General features: G+C 37.1%; 1 protein-coding gene across 10 annotated transcripts in view; it reads left to right on the top strand.

The window, feature by feature from the left end:
- The first annotated feature begins 391 nt into the window (after positions 1 to 391).
- LOC115220012 (sodium/hydrogen exchanger 9) overlaps positions 392 to 20,373 on the top strand; it is a 230,565-nt gene continuing 210,583 nt past the window's right edge. For 6 of the 10 annotated variants that reach the window (XR_005002216.1, XR_005002215.1, XR_005002212.1 and 3 more), the window contains exon 1: positions 392 to 738. Coding sequence is in view for 5 of the 10 variants with exons in the window: in XM_036509638.1 (XP_036365531.1) it covers positions 447 to 738 (292 nt within the window). In the remaining 5 variants the exon portion in view is untranslated. The remainder of the gene's footprint in view (positions 739 to 20,373) is intronic. The other 4 variants (XM_029790317.2, XM_029790315.2, XM_029790314.2 and 1 more) reach the window with 1 other exon arrangement.

Genomic DNA, 20,373 nt, shown 5'->3' with positions numbered 1-20,373 from the left:
CATTAAAATCTCACTTCATCTCTATACCTTTTCACTCTCTTACTAACTCCCCTTGTGTCTCTATACCTCTCACCACTCTCTCTCTCTCACATAATCAGTTTATCTGTAGCTCTATGTTTCTCATTTTCTCTGTTTCCCTCTATCACTCTTTCCATACCACTCCCTCATACAGCTGTACACCTCTCACTCTCACTATTTCCCCTCTATCACTTTCTCTATACCACTCCCTATTACAACTTTATACCTCTCACTCTCGATTTATACCACTCCCTATAGCAGCTTTATACCTCTCACTCTCGCTTTATATTACTCTGTCTTACATCTCTATACCCCTCTCTCCCGTTTCCCCCTATCATTAACTCTTTCTCTATACCACTCCCTCCCTCTTACCATCCCTTCACTCATACTCTTACTCTCATTCAAAGGGGGTGTTTCATTACTTCAACATGGCGACACTCTCTAACATAATTCTGCTGCGTTGTTCTTGGCATTTAGTGTTGCACGTCGTTTTCTGGTGGTTTCTGCTGGCCGTTATTCCTTGCAGCATGGCCAATGTACCAAATGAATCACCATCTATAGAAGCCCAAGAAGAGGCTTATGTTACCTTCCGACACAAAACGGACAGTCTTACCATTCTCATGCTTCTTACATTACTTTTACTCACAATTTTGACTATTTGGTTGTTTAAGCATAGACGTTTTCGATTCGTGCATGAAACTGGACTTTCTATGATATACGGTGAGTACTACAAGAATCGTTCGTCTGCTGGACGAGAGGTTTTCACTACAATATATTCTATACATAACGTAATTCAAACACATAAACACACACCCAATATGTGTATATATCTATCTATCTATATATATATATATCTATATTTGTCATTCTTGTTCCTCAGCCTTCTATCTATCTATCTATCTATCTATCTATCTATCTATCTATCTATCTATCTATCTATCTATCTATCTGTCTGTCTATCTATCTATGTGTCTGTCTGTCTGTCTATCTATCTATGTGTCTATCTATCTATCTATCTATCTATCTATCTATGTGTCTGTCTATCTATCTGTCTATCTATCTATGTGTCTGTCTATCTATCTGTCTATCTTTCTATCTGTCTATCTATCTATCTATCTATCTATCATCTATCTATCTATCTATCTATCTATCTATCTATCTATCTATCTATCTATCTATCTGTCTGTCTGTCTGTCTGTCTATGTGTCTATCTATCTATGTGTCTATCTATCTATCTATCTATCTATCTATCTATGTGTCTATCTATCTATGTGTCTATCTATCTATCTATCTATCTATATCTCTCTCTCTCTATCTATCTATCTATATTTGCCTCTCGATCGTTATTTATTGTTTACTTTTTGTATAAAAATCGTCCCCCCTTCGATCTATATCGCACTGTCAGACTTAGTATAGTTTGTGTTTGTGTGTATGTGTATTTACTATTATATATGTCGATGATGTTATGAGCACTAACTTCTCATAGCCATCCATCCATCCTCATATCGATCTGTTTTTAACCTCTTCTCAGCCTATATGTCGCTATCAGATCAGAATATTTATTGATATTTTATATGTATGTATGTATGTGTTTATTTCTTAATAGTACTGTACAATATAAAGGGTCTATATATATATATATATATATATATATATATATATATATATATAATAAACTGTCTATATATGTAGTGACGATTTTGAAAATGTGTATTTGTATTACAAACAATCAAGATGTGCGTGTATATATATATATAATATATATATATACACACACACAAACAATCAATATGTGTGTGTATATATATTATATAGTTTGTAATGTATATAATCGCATATCGATTTCCATTCAACCTCTCACTAGCCTGTATATCGCTATCAGAATATTTATGTAATAATATAATAATATATTGACAAAGGTCTACTCCGTGTGTGTGCATATATATATATATATATATATATATATATATATATATATTGTATGTAGTTTGCCTTTGTATGTCTCTATATATGTCACATTTTCGCACCCATACACACTTACAATCTTGAACCAAATCTTGTTCCCCGACTATCAAGTTATGTAAGTATTTAATCATCATTTATAAATTAGGCGAAATGTTTAACGACCCTGCATGGAATGAAGCCAACATGTTTGTGTAAATATATGATCGTCTTGGCGTAAATGTGCGAGTGCATGAAAGTGTGTACATGTATGTGTATAAAATTGTATGTGTTACTGTTCAAATTCCTGTGTGTAAAATCTGGTGTGAGTGTGGTTAAAAAAACAAAAACAAACAGTAACAGTAATTTTCCTCTGTCGTTTTCTGCTGGAAAAGCGATTGAACTGTAGCTTCGATATCAGATATTGGATTGTCATTAAGGCTGTTGTTATGAATGCTGCTGCTGCTGTTGTTTATAGCTCCATGTCAGCCCCCCCCCTTTCCTCCAGCGACTGAGCAGATCTATGATCAACGACGTTCCAGCCATGATCTTCCCGCCTTATTTTCAGACAGTCTTTTCCAGGGACTATACGTTATTACATTTTTCGTTGTTTAGGACGGCAGTGTGTTTTTTTTTTAAGGAGATTTAGCTGCTATTTCTTGCAGAGGACGATCCCGTTGAAACTTCGTTCGGTCTGTTGTAGTGGTCGTTTAACTTCTGGTCATGCTTGCCTGAGCGGATCTCTGATCAAATGCTTCCAACCATGACAATCTTTTAGAGGTATGAAGGGACTAAACTATCCAATGTTTCTTTTTTCCCCTCTTTGTCAAGTCGAAACGATGTAACTGGAGAGAGATTTATCTTGTTTCGGACAGATCAATTAACTGGATAGAAGCTCCTTTCATTCGTTCGCAATAATTTGAGTAGTGAAATTGGTTGCTACAGTGGTTGTTGTTGTCGTTGGAGTGGTAGTTGTGATTATTGTGGACAATTTCAGTTGTAGTGGTTGTAAGTTGTGTTGTCATAATTCGGGCATTTTACCTATCGAAATCAAATGCCGTTGTGTTCAACTTTACCTTTCATCCCTTCGGGTTCGAGTCATGTGCTAGGGTTGATGGTAACGACTAACCAGCACCCCTGAAAACTGCTAGCCTTGTACCTAAATCAGAAATTATCAGTTCAGTCCCACTTTAGTCCCTAATCGAGCAGATGTGTGCACATTATTATCAGACATTCCAGCCTATCTTTTTCACTTCATCTTTTTTTCCCCCTTCCTTAAGAAAGCAGAGTGAGTGACGGGAGGGAGAACCGGCTGCTGTTTCTACCTAGCGTAGCATGTTTGTACTGGTTTTTGGTGTTTTAGCTTGTTATGCTTGTAGCTGTGGCTGTTAATATAATAGTGTTGCTAACGATGTATGTTGTGACTAAACTCTTCGTTTGTTTATATCCACTGCTTCAGATAGAGGTATGAAGGCCTCTCGTTCAATTCTCTCTCCTTTCTCTAGACAACTTATGTCTCATGCTTTTACAATATCTATCAATCTATCTGTTTGTCTGTCTGTGTATACACACACACACACATACACACATACATATATATATATTTATATTACGTATATATATTTATATATGCATGTATATATACATGTAGATGTCGGTACGTACATATATGTTTGTATATATGCATGTATTTTATTTATTACACTATATTAATAATTATATATATATATTTGTACACATACAAATATTAGACATGCAGATGCATATAATATATATATATATACACACACATTTACGTGCATAAATATATGCATTTGTGTACATTTACGTACATAAATATATGCATATATGCACATATATGAATGCGTGTATACACACACATACATATATATATATATATGCATATACTCGTGTATATATCTGTTTAAGACCTGTAGCATCGTTGATGAAGTGAGGAGTTGAAACAGTGCGTTGAGCTCGAATCTTCGTACATCCGCACATTCCAGAATTTACCATTTGCGACCAGTCAGTCTAAAAATACGAAGTAAACGAAACAAAACAAGCATAGAAATAAAATGGAAACTAAGCATTTATTGCGAACAAGAAATATGATTAATAACTGTTAAAGGGAGAGGAGAATGACAAATAAGAGATTAAGAGGGATGGAGAGAGAGAGAGAGAGATGGATGGATAGGGAGAGTGGATTGCCAGACATAGACGGAGGTGGGAGAGGGTGGAGGGAATTAGCGCAGAATTCTCTAGAAAGTTCAGGATTTTATGCGAAAACTTATCTTGCGAAAACTTGTTCCCAGCTTCATCTTGCCACGAGTCATTATTCAGAGAAAGAAAGAAAGAATGACAGGGAGGGAGAGACGGTGTTCTTTAGTTTATCTGGGATCACTTTAATGATTTTATTTTGCTAACGCTAATGAACCGTATAAGTGTGTGTGTGTGTGTATGATTATATATATATATACATACATACATATATACATACACACATATATATATAATGTGTGTGTGTGTTTGTAGGTTTGATCGATTGAGCGATCGAACGTTTCTAGCCTATCACTAAAGTTGATTGTTTTATTGATCTTGGTTGTTGGTAGTCGTTTTGTTTAGCCACAGGTTAGCCCTGATTAAGCAGGCTTATGATCAAAGGTGTTCTAATCGTGACCATCCCATATTGTTACTGTTATCATCATTTTGTTTGTTTTACTTTCTAAACACCTTATACCTTTAGCGCAGTAATTATCCGATGTACCCTTCCAACCTGTATGACTATAGGATATGGTTTGTGAGAGATTTGGTTGTTGTATCTAGCAGATTGAGTGTCTGCATGGAGGTTACTTATTCTAGGCGCCCTTTATTTAAGAAGTTTAGATATAATCTGGTCATTACGCAGAAGCTTCCTTGTTGGTTTGAGTTGCTAAGGTTAATGTTTAACCCCAGGTCTGTCTCGATAAAATTGTCCTCTGATCAGGACAGTTCGGCGTAATTTGACGGAGATTTACCTGCTATTTCTAGTATGTCGAACGACTACGTAGAGGCTCCCTTGGTGGCTAGTCCTTTATAGATGTAGTTGTTTACCATTCTCCTCCAGATCAGCCGTAATCGAATGCGTTCCAGCTATGACCATCAGTCCATCCTGTCTTTCTGTGTTATAAGCGATTACATCGTTCAGTGTAGGGGTTTTAGCTGTTTTTTCTAGCATGTTGATTGGCCTCATTGAAACTCGCTCGTTCACATATGAGGGGTCCCTTCTCGTTAGTTCGAGACCTGAGGTGTGGGACGGGATAAAAATTTTTTTTAATCAGTACAGAATTCTTGCGAGATTTGAACGTGGAACGACGGGACATCTAACGCCAACTAAATTACAGTGACGCATTTTTTTTAACTTCCTCGTGCCATTTAATTTACAATGGATTTCTTTCTTTCTTTCTTTTTTTCTCTTTCGATTTATATTTCATATCACATTGAGATAGACATTGAGTTTATTTCTTATTGCGCTATTACTCACTCCTCTACTGCATACTTAGATTAAAACAAACACCCACCCTCTACATGAGGGTGGGGCGGAAACTATAGCTACCGCTTATGGCTAATTCCACTTGCTTTAATTGTTGTTGCTGTGTCCCAAGTCACCTCCGATTCAACAGGCCTTTGATAAAAGGCGTTCCGGCCATGACAGTCCATTGCAAATATAAGACTACTTTATTCAATATGTCCTGTATTTTTCCAGATGGAAGGGTGTAATGGGCAGCACGAGACCGGGATTATTCTCAGGCGGGCCGCATTACTTACAAAAAAAAAAAATCATGTTTATTTTTCGATGGGCGTACCATTCGTAAATCCCGGCGGACAGCAGGTTGCTCATAGCTGATGTATTGTAATGCGAGGAAGATTTTTGCATTTAACTGCCAAAAACATAGTCATACTTTTTCTTTCGATTCCGATCCTACACTTCGTTACACACTGGTTCGTGTTGTTCGTCCCGTGGTGTCTCACTTCCGTTGTCCTTGTGGCAAAAGAAAAAAAAAAAAAGTCCCTATTATTTGAACAGTATATAATTTTCACTTCACTTCTTGTTTCAAATCCTGCCAGCGCCTGATTTTGCCTTGGACTAGCAGTAGTTGCTATGCCGGGTGGATGTCGATGTATCCGTAATATTTCTCTTACAAATTTTTCTCGGCTGGTGCCAGAACAAGAAATCCTAATTGTCGTCATAACGAACGTCGTAATAATCATCTACGTCATAATCAACGTTGTAATCATCATAAATCATTGTCATAACCAACGTCATCGCTGTCATAACCATCGTTCTCAGTACTATTGTCATCTTAATCATCGTCGTCATAACCAACGACTTGGTAATAATCATTATCATAACCGTCGTGATTATAAATCATCATAATCATTAATTATCATTATTATCATCGTCGTAGTTTTCGGCGTCGTAATAATGATCGTCGTCATTATTATCGTTGTCATCGTCACAATCGTCTTAGTCATCATTACAATCATCGCCATCATAACCACGATCGTCATTATCATCATTAATAAGCAATAATCATAAACATCGCTACATATATATATATGTATGTATGTATGTACATATATATATATTGGAGGTTGGTTAGTGAGTAGGGGTCAAATATTTGCTTTGCAGAAATTTCATTTTTGCACAATTAAGTTGAAAGAATTTTTCTCTCCTTATCCTTTTCCGTATTTCTGTTTTCTGCATCCAATTCCGTTGCATTGCATTTCAGTTCTTTACTTCTGTCTCCAGACGTCTATGATGTCAGTCACACAGCATCATCATCATTAACAGCCATGCTACTCCAGTGCTATCACTGTTCTTCCGTAGTCTCTCCCACCCCCATCTTTCTTTTTCTTCTTTATATTTCACCGCCGAGGGACTCGGAGGGGTTAGTTGACATTTGAAGATATGGAACTAGTCACATACTAATACACACTCGCAAACATATATGCATGAGTGTGCGAAGGCGCGCCTGCGTATGTATATATATATATATATATATATATATATATATATATATATAAATGTGTGTGTGTGTGTGTATATATGCATATATATTTCTCTGTATATATGTGTGTATATATGCATATATATTTCTCTGTATATATGTGTGTGTGTGTATATATATGCATATATATATGTGTGTATATATGCATATATATTTCTCTATATATATGTATGTATATATATATATATATATATATATATGCACTCATTCAATTATTTTTTACATCAGTGAGTCCAAATTTCTGTTTCCACCTTGCTTCTAGGCTTTTTTTTTTTTTTGAGTGAGCATGTGTGCTGCATGTATGCAAATGTATGTGTTTATATATGTAAGGGTGTGTATGTGTGGCTATATATTTTCATCCCATGTCTACACCTTTCTCCCACGTATAGTCTGAATTAAAAACAAAATTCTTTAGAAATTATAAAACATTCCAGTTAGACACTAGAATTTGAGAAAGATGAGATGAGAAATAGGATTTTGCGATGTGCATGCTCCTGATGCATACGTACATATATACATACATACATATGTATAATATATATATATATATATATATATATATATATACCAATTAAGGACTGAACACGAAAAGTGGACAGTCAACATGCTAGATATAGACGTCAAATCGCCATTCACCACAAAAGATTATGTTCTCAGATTATGTTCTTGATCTGAGAACATAATCTTTTGTGGTGAATGGCAATTTGACGTCTATATCTAGCATGTTGACTGTCCACTTTTCGTGTTCAGTCCTTAATTGGTATATATAAATATTTTAATCTTCGGATTCTTTTTTAATATGCTAGACCACTGGTCTTAATTGATAAATATCAATTTCTACCCTTAATTAATTTTATATATATATATATATATATATCAAATGCGTTAACGATCTTCATGCGAACTTAAGAACAAAGAAAATACCGATTTTTCGATAGAATACCAAATTTTTCATTTGTGTAATTCCATATGTACGTTTGCATTATCCATGCATGAATGGATAATGCGCACCTACATATATACAACCCACATGAACACATGCATACATCTACATTTAATATACACAGACATGCGTGCACACCCGGAAGCTGGAATGCGTGCATGTGTGTGTGTGTGTGTGTGTGTGTATGTATATATATATATGTGTGTGTGTGTATACCCATTCTCATATACATATGCACACATGCATATGTCCGCATGCTTGCACTCTCCACGTATACAAGTTGGTATCCATGTGTGTATACATACATACATACATGCATACATAGATACATACTTGCATATATACCTTTGTAAACATATGCACAGTTTGCTTACATACGCCAGACATAAACACATACTCCCACAAACTCAAGCATACTCCATATAACTGCAAGTATGTGTATGTATGTGTGTGTGTATGTATATATGGCAATATCTATGAATACACACACATTTTTCAATTATGGAACTATATCAATTTCTAAAAACCCATGACCTACCTTACATACCTAATCAACCTCCCTATCTATCTACCTGTCTAATCCGCCCACCAACATCTGTGCATTAAATATTAGCTTTAATATTTTCTGTAAAAGAATTATTTTTTTTATGTATTTTTCGCTTAAATTTTAAATCTTAACAAAACATTTACTCTTTCCCCATCGCCCCCCTCATCGTTTTAGTTTGCTTTTTTTCTCCACCCCTTTTTGTTTCGTTTATTCTTCTCAATTTCTTTTACTGTTTTTTTTTTCTTCTAATCTCTCTCTCTCTCTCTCATTTCTACATTTCTTCTGTACAAATGTATAAAATATTAAGATAGTTATTTTGGTGCATTTACAAAAAGATAAAAACCACCCATTTATTATTACCTGTTCATTTTTCTTTTTACTTTTTCTTATAACTTCCCTCTTTCTATATCTTACTCTTTCTTCCTGTCTCTTACTCTTTCTGTCTGTCTCTCACTCTTGGCAGAGTCTTATCTCTCTCTCTCTCCTCCCTCGGTATGTCACTTTATCTCTCTCTCTCCTCCCTCCGTATGTTACTTTGTCTCTCTCTCTCCTCCCTCCGTATGTTACTTTGTCTCTCTCTCTCTCTCTCCCTCTCTCTCTCTCTCTCTCTCTCTCTCTCTCTCTCTCTCTCTCCCCATGGCTAAGTCATTCTGACTTCGTTCTTATTCCAATAGAATTTATTCCTGCACCACCATGTCGATAGACTCTTATTACAAGAAAAGTACTTCGATAAAATAAGCAAAACGACTGTTTTCGACTTAATTGATGCGCTCCTCTCTCTCAACACACACACACACACACACCCCGCTCTTCCATATTTGCGGCATAGTGCCCATTACATCATTATTACGAAAGACCGAACGGGCGGGAGGTATAAACGGCTGAATGGCTGGTGATGTATCACTGATACTTGTTTTGTTAACTAACCTTGAAATAGCAGCCAAATCTCGCGCAAACCACACCCAAGAAGGCATGGCTTAATGTAGTTCTAGGTATATGATGTTTAGAGAAAATAAATAAATAAGACTGATTGAGGACATCTGTAATATCTCGGGTCATAGGTGTCTGCTCTGTCAGAATTAACTTGGGGGTTATAGAATCATGATAGACATTGATGGTCATATCCAGGATGGTACTGGTCATAGCTCTGCTGTATCAGGATTGACCAGAGGTCAAGCAACAGATTAGCTAATCACGAGAAGGGAACTCGTACCTGTTTGCTCAATCTTTTAGAAAAAGCAGTCAAATCTTTCTCAAATCACATCCTACTGTCTTACAAAAGAAAGGTCATGTTATCTTTAAGTCTGTTACTCTAGTTCTATTGGCCTCTTTTGCCGAACTCCTGGGCCACAGAGACGTAAACAAACCAACACCGGTTATCAAATGGTGAGGGGACATGCACAAAGACACAAGTCTGTCTGTCTCTCTCTCCATTATATCAGTTTCTATAAATTTCATGATGTTTTATATCTAGATGCTTCTATTGAATTCATTCAGTTGTTAAACATAAATATATTTATATACAGGGTTGGCCAAAAGTCACCTGGCAGTAAATCAGTATATCATTCCAAGATATATTTATGTTTAACAACTAAATGAATTTAATAGAAGCATCTAGATATAAAAACTTCATGAAATTTATAGAAACTGAAGTCCTTCTTCAGTGACACATTTTTCCATTCGTGTCAATACAGAATTACAGATAGTATTTTATGGAATGTTGACACACTGTCGGGTAACTTTTGGCCAACCCTGTATATTTATGTGTGTGTGTGTATATATGGTAATTGTCTACTCCTAATGCAGAGTCTGACCACCTCTTGAACTTAGACCTTAGATCCATCATAGCGTCTGATGTGGCTTTTTAAACCAGACACTGAATTGAAAAGACACCCACATAGAGATTGCATATGATTTGGGGCTATAGTAAAAAGCACTTATTCAGGGTGTCATGCAGAGGGACTGAACCCCAAACCACACAGTTGCAAAGTGGGCTTTTTACTTCGCCAGGGTTGGAACCCACCTATAATAATAATAATAATAATAATAATAATAATAATTGGATAATGTGTTATATTGTGCAGTATATTGTGTTCAAGAAATAAGTTGATGGCCATAATTGGAAATGCCTGTGATCATATATAGGATATTTGCTTGACCAAGAATGACTTGGGGAGATAATCAATAATAATCCTCTCTACCATAAGCACGAGGCCTGAAATTTTTTGGAAGGGAGCTAGTCGAATATCCTTAAAAGAACGAAAGGTAAAATCGAGCTCAGCAGAATTTGAACTTAAAATGTAAGGACTGGTGAAACATTGCTAAGCATTTAGCATGGCATGCTAATAATTCTGCCTACTTGCTGGCTTGATGATCAATAGAAATAATAATTCTTTGTACTGGAAGCACAAGGCCTCAAACTTGGGAGAAGGGGTTAAGTCGATTACATCAATCCCCAGTGCGTAACTGGTACTTATTTAATCGACCCTGAAAGGGTGAAAGGCAAAGTTGACCTCTGCAGAATTTGAAGACAAAATGTAGCGGCAGATGAAAAACTGCTAAGCATTTTGCCCAGTGTGCTAATGAATCTGTTCTACTCTAGGCACAAGACCCGAAATTGTGTGTGTGTGTGGGGGGGGGGGCAGTCGATTAGATTGACCCAGTACGGAACTGGTACTTAATTTATTGACCCTGAAAGGATGAAAGGCAAAGTCGACCTCGGATGAATTTGAACTCAGAATGTAAAAACAAACAAAATATTGCTAAGCATTTTGCCTGGTGTTCTAACGATACTGCCAGCTCGCTGCCTTAATAATAATAATAATAATAATGAGTCTAAAAACCGAAACAGTTTCTATCATAGTGGGCGCATTAGGTATGACCAAAAAATAGTCAGACAAATACATAACAAAAACACCAGTACTGACAAATATATATAACATACAGAAAATAGCACTACTAGGCACTGCACACATCTTATGTAAAACACTTTCTATACAGTAACAATAAGTGCATCACAGCAAACCACGGTACATACCCAAGGCACACAGAGCTGCGCTCAGTAGTGGAGTGAAAGCACATGATAAAAATAAGACTGCTGAATAATAATAATAATAATGATAATAATAATAATTTCTCACATTAGTATGGGGTATAACATTTGTAAGGAAGACAGTTTTGTTGATGTTGTTGTTTAACCCTTGTTCAACCATATGATTGGTAGGTGCAATGATTCACTCACGCACCAACATACAACTGTCTCCATCAGTTTTCTGCTCATCGAATTAGCTTGTAAGAATAATCCAGTTCACGAACAGAACCAACGCAACATGTGACACGGCTGGACTTTCGAACTATAGGTAGATTCCATCCAATAAGCTTTCACACGTTTTCATCATCATCACCATTACCTTTTAATGTCTATTCTATGCTGGCATGAATTGGATGCTTTGACAGTATCTGATGGGCTTAAGTCATCATCATTATCATCTTCATCATCATCATTGTTTAACGTCCACCTTCCATGCTGGTATGGGTGGAATGATTTGACAAGAGCCAACCAGCCAGAAGCCTGCACCACACTTCTGTGACTGTTTTGGAAGGATTTTTACAGCTGGATGCCCTTCCTAGCACCAACCACTCAGCAGAGTGGACCTTTTGCATAGCACCAGCACAGGTAAGGTCAGTTTTGGTAAGGTTTTTTACAGCTAGATGCCCTTCCAAACACCAACCATTTTACAGTGTGGACTGGGTGCTTTTAAGTGGCACCTGCACTGGCAGGGTCACCAAGTACTTGCAATACAACAAAATAAAAAATCTTTTTTGAGAGTGGAGGGGGCATTGGAGGAGGTGATCTTGTATTGGGTGATGAAAGGTTATAGTGTGACAGAGAGATAGAAACAGGCGTTTTGTTGCAGAGCAGGTACAAGGTTACCTGTCTGGAGAGAGAGAGAGTGAGATCAGGAATGAAGACAGGAACAGGTGCACTGCCGCAAAGGAAATACATGGTCGCCCAACCTGAAGGAAGTGCAGGAGAGAGAGAGTGGGAGACAGTAGGATAGAGATGGTGGCAAAGTGCCTGGGTACCATCTTCTTTCAGTGATCAGCACTCTTTATGCAGCTGTCCTCATTCATTCCCATGTCCAAACCAATGTAGTCTTCTCTTGCATGCTACATTTGATTCCTCTTATGCCCAACTTTTCACTCAATGCATTTGCACTTTGTCATATATGCGCACTGATGCTGCACATCTAATGGAGCATACCTTCATTTCTCTCCAGTCTATTCATATCTTCTGCATTCATTGCCCATATCTCACTACCATGGAGTATAGCTGTTTGCACACAAGCATCATATAGTCTACTTTTTACTCTGAGATAGTGTCTTTCTGTTGCCAACAGAGGTAATAGCTCTGAACTTCCTCCACCCAATTCTTATTCTAGAAACAATACTTTCAGAGCATCCTCCACCATTGCTAATTTGGTCACCTTGGTAACAGAAACTATCTACAACCTCAAGAGAGCCTCTTGGGCATTTGAGAGAATCTAAGTCCTATGTGCTCTTAGTGCTTATTGTTCCTGCACATCTGCCACATACAAAGACTACTTTATCTGTTAATCTACCTGAGATACCACTGCACCTCTTATGTGTCCATAGTTTACACTGAGTACAGTGAATGGAATGTCTTCCAACTACTTTCCCAGTTAAGAACCAGTGGTTCTTAACTGGGGTCCATATAGCCCTTGATGGAGTCCATATCAGATTTTGTTGTTAAAATTTATCTGCAATAAGTTAGCTATACTTTTACAATACTCAAAATATTTTAACAATTTTTCTTTCTACTAATCCTAATAATATTTAATTGTAAATATGCTATGAGATTTTTTAAAACATTGAATGGCTAGAAGGGTCCATCCAAGTAAAACAGGAACTAGAGGGGCCCATAAATAAACAACGGTTGAGGAATATTGGTGTGGACCCTTAAGGTATGAGGTAAGTAGAAGTGAGTGCAGTGGCAGAACGGGGAGTGTATGCAGGTAGAAGTTGCAACAGTGTGAGAGAGAGTGAGAGGTAGGAAGTGGGTGAGAGGGTGACTATAATGAATGAAGAATATATGTTGAGTGGATAATAAGTAAAGGAAGTTTGTGTCCCCAGTTTCATTCACAAGGTTTGGATCAGCCTCAGATCAAGTCACATGACACTTGGCCAAGATGCTGTGCAACGAGATTGAACCCTGGACTCACCACTATTCTATTGTTATCATTACACTGCACCTGTCCCTGTCCCTCTGAACAAAGCTGATTCCTGCCATGCTACCTGTCATCCAGACACAGCTGTCTCTCCACCACTTCGAGCATTCTATTCTCTTCCCCTATCCTAGTCACCACACCAACCTCTGTATCCAGTCCTTCTGTAAATATTTGCAGTTGCTTATATTCATTCATTCACAGCTGTTTTTTTCCTTGTTAGCAAAGGTTTGCTGAACACATTGTGTCTTTTATCTGTTTCAGTCATTAGACCGTGGCCATGCTGGGGCACTGCCTTGCAAAACTTTTCAGTCGAATTAACCAACCCCAGTACTTGATTTTTTTAAAACCTGTTACTTATTCTATCAGTCTCTATTCACTGAACCACTATGTAAACAAACTGACACTGGTTGTCATGTGGTGGTGGGACACACACATACACACACACACACACATACACACACACACACACACACATACACACACATAGATAGATAGATACGATGGGCTTCTTTCAGTTTCTGTCTACCAAATCAACTCTCAAGGCTTTGGTAAACCCAAGTCTATAGTAGAAGACACTTGCCCAAGGTACCATGTAGTGGAATTGAACCCAAAACCATGTGGTTGGGAAGCAAGCTTCTTACAACCCAACCAAACCTGGTTTTGTATTGAATATATAGGTCTCTGAGATGGTTGACTTTTAAGAGATAATAGGAGTAACCCCTTGTTTCTGGTAGTGTGTTGAAAGTAGATGGAAAACTGGAAGAAGCCCGTCATATATATATACATGTGTGTGTATGTATTTGTGTGTCTGTGTTTGTTCCCCCACCATCGCTTGACAACCGATGTTGGTGTGTTTACATTCCCGTAACTTAGCGGTTTGGCAAAAGAGAAAGATAGTATAAGTACTAAGCTTACAAAGAATAAGTGCTGGGGTCTATTTGCTTGACTAAAGGCGGTGCTCCAGCAGGGCTGCAGCCAAATGACTGAAACAAGTACAAAAATAAAAGAATATTTGTGGAGTACTCAGCCAGTTGCACGTTAATTTCATGAGCAGGCTGTTCCATTGATCGGATCAGCTCTACAACCCTTGTCATTATAACCAATTGAGTACCAGTTATCCAGTATTTTTGCAGAAGCACACAGCTCAGTGGTTAGGGTGTTGGACTCCTGCTCACAGGATTATGGTTTCAATTCCTGGACTGGGCGATGCATTGTATTCTCGAGCAAAACACTTCATTTCACATTGCTCCAGTTCACTCAGCTGGCAAAATTGAGTATAGAGTGAAGTTGTGACAGGCCTGGCCAGCTGGTGATGGACAGTGGACTGGACTTAAAAGCAAACAGAAGGGAACTTCTTGACTGGCCGGTCATAGGCCTACCCTAATGCTGGCTATTACTCTTTTAATAGCCCATATTTTTTTAGATAAACTTGAGACTAGATTATCCAGTGGGTTGATTCTGTTTTAAGATGACCGAGTAGGATTTATGGGAGATTTGGCTGCTGTTTCTAACAGATGAAACAGCTGTTCAAATTTGCTTTTTGGATCACTTGTTAAGACAAGCAGTGATGTAATAGCATTGCTAACACAGTAGAACACGGTATTGACTTATAAAAACGTTTAATATACTTTGTAGCATATTATAGATGCATAATGAAACACCATGTCCTTACGAGACATTCATCTCTTTTTGGATTTCATATCTCACTGAGATTGACTTTTAACTTCAATCCCTTATGAGGGTTGCTAAAATATATGAGACCTTTTCTGGAGTTAATTCAATCAGTTTTATTCATTTTCTACTAATCGTTATTCTTCTGTCGATATGTTTTACTTAGCAAAGATTAATATTGATTTTGAACATGGCCACCAGTTGACATATTGGGGAAGGGGGAAAAGGAGTATAGTTGATAATGTAAACTACAGTATATTATATATATATATATATATATATGTGTGTGTTCTTTCATGGCTTAGTCAAGAGAATGAGCTGTGTCTTTGACCTTGGTAGCCCCCCCAGAGACCAATGAAATCGATGCACTTTCTGTTCAGATTTGTAAGTCAATGTCTGCAGAAAAATTAACAACAACCAGACCAAACAAACCAGAAACATTAATAGTTGGTTGAATAACTCTGTAGAGGCTCCTTTGATTGTTGTTGTTGATGTTCTTGTGTAATCTCAGGTCAGTGTTCTAATAAAGGAGAGCTATGATAAAAGACGTCCTAGTTGTGACCATCCTATCTTTCAATTTTTTTTGTGGGTTTCTTATTTTTAAAAAAAAATTTTTCTTTTCCAGTCACAGCATGTCCATGTAGGTTATGTAATGCTTAATAGAGTTAAACACTTCTGCATTGCATAATTAAAATGCTATTCAGTGATGTATAAGACCATGTCAGAGCTCACTACTAAGGGAGCAAACTCCAAAAGAAACCCTGCCACATGGTAAAATTGGGTGGGGGGAAGAATGCTTGCTTGGAATTGTCAGCATCTTTTGGCCAGTCTCTGTAGAGTCTACTCTCACACTCATTCTCACATGTTCTCGCCAGTGAGAAAGAACTGTTCTTCCTCAAGTGAGTGTTGCTAGTATCTTGCATAGGTAGCAATATGTAAAAATACTCTTACAAGCAGCATTCATGGTTATCTACACGTGCGACGCTTCAAGTGGAATGATAGCAGCATCTATCTTACCAGTATATGGCAACAGAAATATAATAAGAGAGTTAAACTGAAAAGGAGGATGCATTAACCCTTTTGAGACCAACCCGGCTGGAACCGGCTCTGTAGTACAAATATCTTGTTTTCATAAGTTTTGAATTAAAATCTTCCACCAAATCTTAGTCACAATTTATGTTCCTAACATTAGCTTAATGATAACTAAGTTATTTCATTAAATGCTTTGTTATATTTAAAATTGTTTGAAAGAAACACAAAGCATCTCAAAATAAATACAGTAACGAAAGGGTTAAATAATGTAGACTGTGGTGAAATGACTTTGATTATAGGTCAACTCTGTCAGGGCTGTCCTGGGTCTAAACAACATTACAGAACGTACATTTCCTCTTCTAAATTAATTCATTTGAGAAAAAAACCGTCTCACGTGACACACCTAGTTACATGTCACTGAATAATATATTCTTATCTCTTCGAATATTTTACATTATTCCTAACATAAGTGTGGTAGTTTGGCTGAATCAGTAGAGACGAAAATAAAATATCTAGCTATATTGTTTCATTTTATGTTCTGAGTTCAAATCCTGTAGAGGTTGATTTTTGCTTTTTATCTTTCCAGAGTGGTTAAAATGAAATACTTTTTAGGTGCTGGTGTTTATGGTTATATCAGTATATCAACTATGCAATTGTTGTTGATTCTACTGTAGTTATGAAAAAGGGCATCTTCTTTACTGGTCCATCTGTCTGGCATTGCCCTCTTCCATCTCTGTGGCTGTTGGGAATCAAACAGTGTGGATAGCTTCTTCTTTGCTCTTGCCATTGTTGGGTGATATGTTTACTATTATACATAGTACTTTCTTTGGTATAGTACCTTCTCAGTTTGGTAGAACCTGTCAGGGCATATTTCTGGCCATACCTCAATGTCATGTGGACCAGAGCCACCTCCACACCTTGTTGAGACAGTGTGATTGGATGTTTTGGAAGTAACTGACCAGATCTTCCTCCAAAATTCGTGATTTTATTACGTCATATGTAAACAAACATAAGTTTGTTTTTTGAAGCACTGAAATGTATTGTAGTACAAGTAGAAAGATATATTTTTCAATGCGTAAATACTCATAGAACAACATATGTATTTTCTGCTTTTAAAGGATTTTGTTCTATTAGTATTTATGCATTGAAAAATATAGCTTTCTACTTGTGATTTTGTGTTTATGTCAGTAATCATTATTCATATTGTTATAACAGTGGAAATGATCAAGACGATAGGGCACCAGACTAGATGCTTTACAATATCTAGTTTCATCTCTTGGATTAAGGGGTTAAAAGTCAGCTTTACTTTTTTATGCTTCTGTACATCAATTCTATTTAAGGTATCTGGATAATCGACAGAACAGTTAGATGTGGCCAGATCTTTGTCATTAGTTTTATAACCAAGGCAACTGGTTGGTAGAATAATGAGCGCATCAGACAAAAGTGCTTAGCAGCATCTCTTCCAGCTGTTTATGTTCTGAGTTTAAATTCCATTCAGGTTGATTTCACTCTTCGTCCTTTTAGGGGTTGATAAAATGAGTACCAGTTGAACACTGCAGGGTGATGGGGATGTAATCAACAAGCCATTTCCACTAAAATCACTGGCTTTAGGCTAAAATTTAAAACAATTATGACTCCAAGTAGATCATGCCTCTACCTGTCTGATGACCTTACTGCCCCTTCCGCGACATGTAGTGTTGCAGTCTTCACTTGCCCTCTCTCTCTGCTATCCACAAAGTACATGTCCAGACTAGAACACACCATGTGTTCTCTTGATATGCTAGAAATAGCAGCCAAATCTCCAAACAAAATTCTGCTATCTTGGCAGAAGAAAGGGCACATTGGATAGCATAGTGTTTTAACATGTCCCATATAAACTAGATGGCCTTAGTTGGATAAACTTTGATTGTATATCTGCTGACTTAGAGCTGTTTTGTTTAGTCTTGAAACTAAGCAGCAAGAACTGTTATCACTATTACTGTTGTAGATAACTCTGGTATCCACATAAATGTAGCTGGAATACATAAGTCGAATGATATCTAGTTTAATTGTGTCACTGATCTAAATTGAAATCCCACAGAGACCGGCTTTGTCTTTCATTCCTGTGGAATTGATAAAATAAGCATATCACTGACACATCCAAGTTAATTCATGAGGGTATGCCAACCCACCGTCTCCTCAAACACTGTCCTCATTCTTATATCAAAAATCTTCATCCTTATTGTCTAAGTGGTTGTTTGACCTACTAAAAATAACCAATTGAGCAGCCTTGTGGGAGTTTCTTCATTGGTTCATGAAACATCAGTTAATTACTGTGGATCAACTTGTCAATTACTTATATCATTCCAGGATCAATAAAGTCAAGTACAGGGATTGATATAATTGACTGTTCCACCCTCACACTCTGTTTCTGGCTTTGTGTCTATATTAGAAATTATTGCAGTAGACTGGCAGAACTGTTAGAGCATCAAACAAAGCACCTTGTGGCATTTGTTCCAGCTCTTTAGTTTCTGAGTTCAAATCCTGCCGAGGTCATCTTTGCCTTTCATTCCTTTGGGGTTGATAGAATAAAGTACCTGTCAAGTACTGTGTTTGATTTAATTAATTGCACCCTCCCCTTTCTTCATAAATCTAAAGCCTTGTACCCTTATTAGAATCAGTTATTATTAAAGGCAGTATACTATGATCCATCGGTTACGATAACTGTTCCAGTTGATCATGCATGTTTCTGAGCACTCCTCAGACACACATATCCTTAATGTAGTTCTCAGGGAAATTCAGAGTAATACAGATTGTAACAATACTGGCCCTTGAAATACAGGTACAATTCATTTTTTGCCAGATGTGTGGAACTTGAGCAATGTGAAATAAAGTGTCTTGCTCAAGGACAAAACGTGCCACTGGGAAGCAAATTCATGACTTTATGATGGTGAGTTGGATACCCTAACCACTAAGCCATGTACCTTCACATTAAAGGCAGTGATATAGAGCACGTAGGCAAAATGCCTTGCAGTATTTAGTTATAGATGTGTGTTACAAGTTCAAATCTGACCAGAGTCAACTGTATGTGTTTTTTTTTTCCCTTTCGGAGAGGATAAGAGAAATAATAGTTAGATGTTTAGGTTGAATAATTCAACACATTTTTCTCTTTATCTGACCCCACCCTCAGCCTCCACCAAAAGAAAAAAAAAAAAAACAAAAAAAACACCACCACTACATTGAGGCCCAGTCCTCTCATCCCATTACTTTTATTATTATTCTGCTTGTCACAGTGTATGTTCAGGTATTATGCTCTTAGCAGCCTTAGCTACGCTAAGAAGTCAAAAACACAGTGGATGTATTTAGTATAATCAAACAGTGTTATGAAGATATATCAAATCATCATCATTATCACCATCATTATCATCACATTCCATGGTCTACTTTGACAGTGTTTCTATGATTGGATGCTCTTTGTAACATCAGTCATTTTACAAAATGTATTGTGTACTTTTTAATTTTTTTTCTTGTACCATCAGCTCCAGTGAGATTACAATGCAGCTCGCAAGACTAAAGATCCTTTCGTCTGAGTGGGGTAACAATAGAGAAGAAGTAGGGGGTAGCCTTATGCTAGGAGATGAGGAATTAATGTACGAAAGAAGGAACCAGAACAGGACTGGTTTCTTGCTGTAGATGAGCTATATAACTATATAAGACATTATAGAGGGGGTGGGGTGGGAGTCACCAGGGTGTAGGTGAAATCTGTGCATCATAATGGAAATATTGAAGTACTATCTTGAGTCTTGGGACTCACAGGGTCAGTTGACTGGTTTCTATGGCATTTAAATGACTGACATCACAACATCACCCCTAAATGGGATATTAGTTCATTGCAGAGTTACTCATTTAAAGCTGAGCGGACTGGAGTAATGTGAAAAATGAAGT

This window comes from Octopus sinensis, linkage group LG15, assembly GCF_006345805.1.
Source record: "Octopus sinensis linkage group LG15, ASM634580v1, whole genome shotgun sequence".
NCBI classification, from domain to species: Eukaryota; Metazoa; Mollusca; class Cephalopoda; order Octopoda; family Octopodidae; genus Octopus; species Octopus sinensis.
The sequence above is the reverse complement of the archived record's forward strand: the minus strand, read 5'-3'. Positions and strand labels throughout refer to the sequence as shown.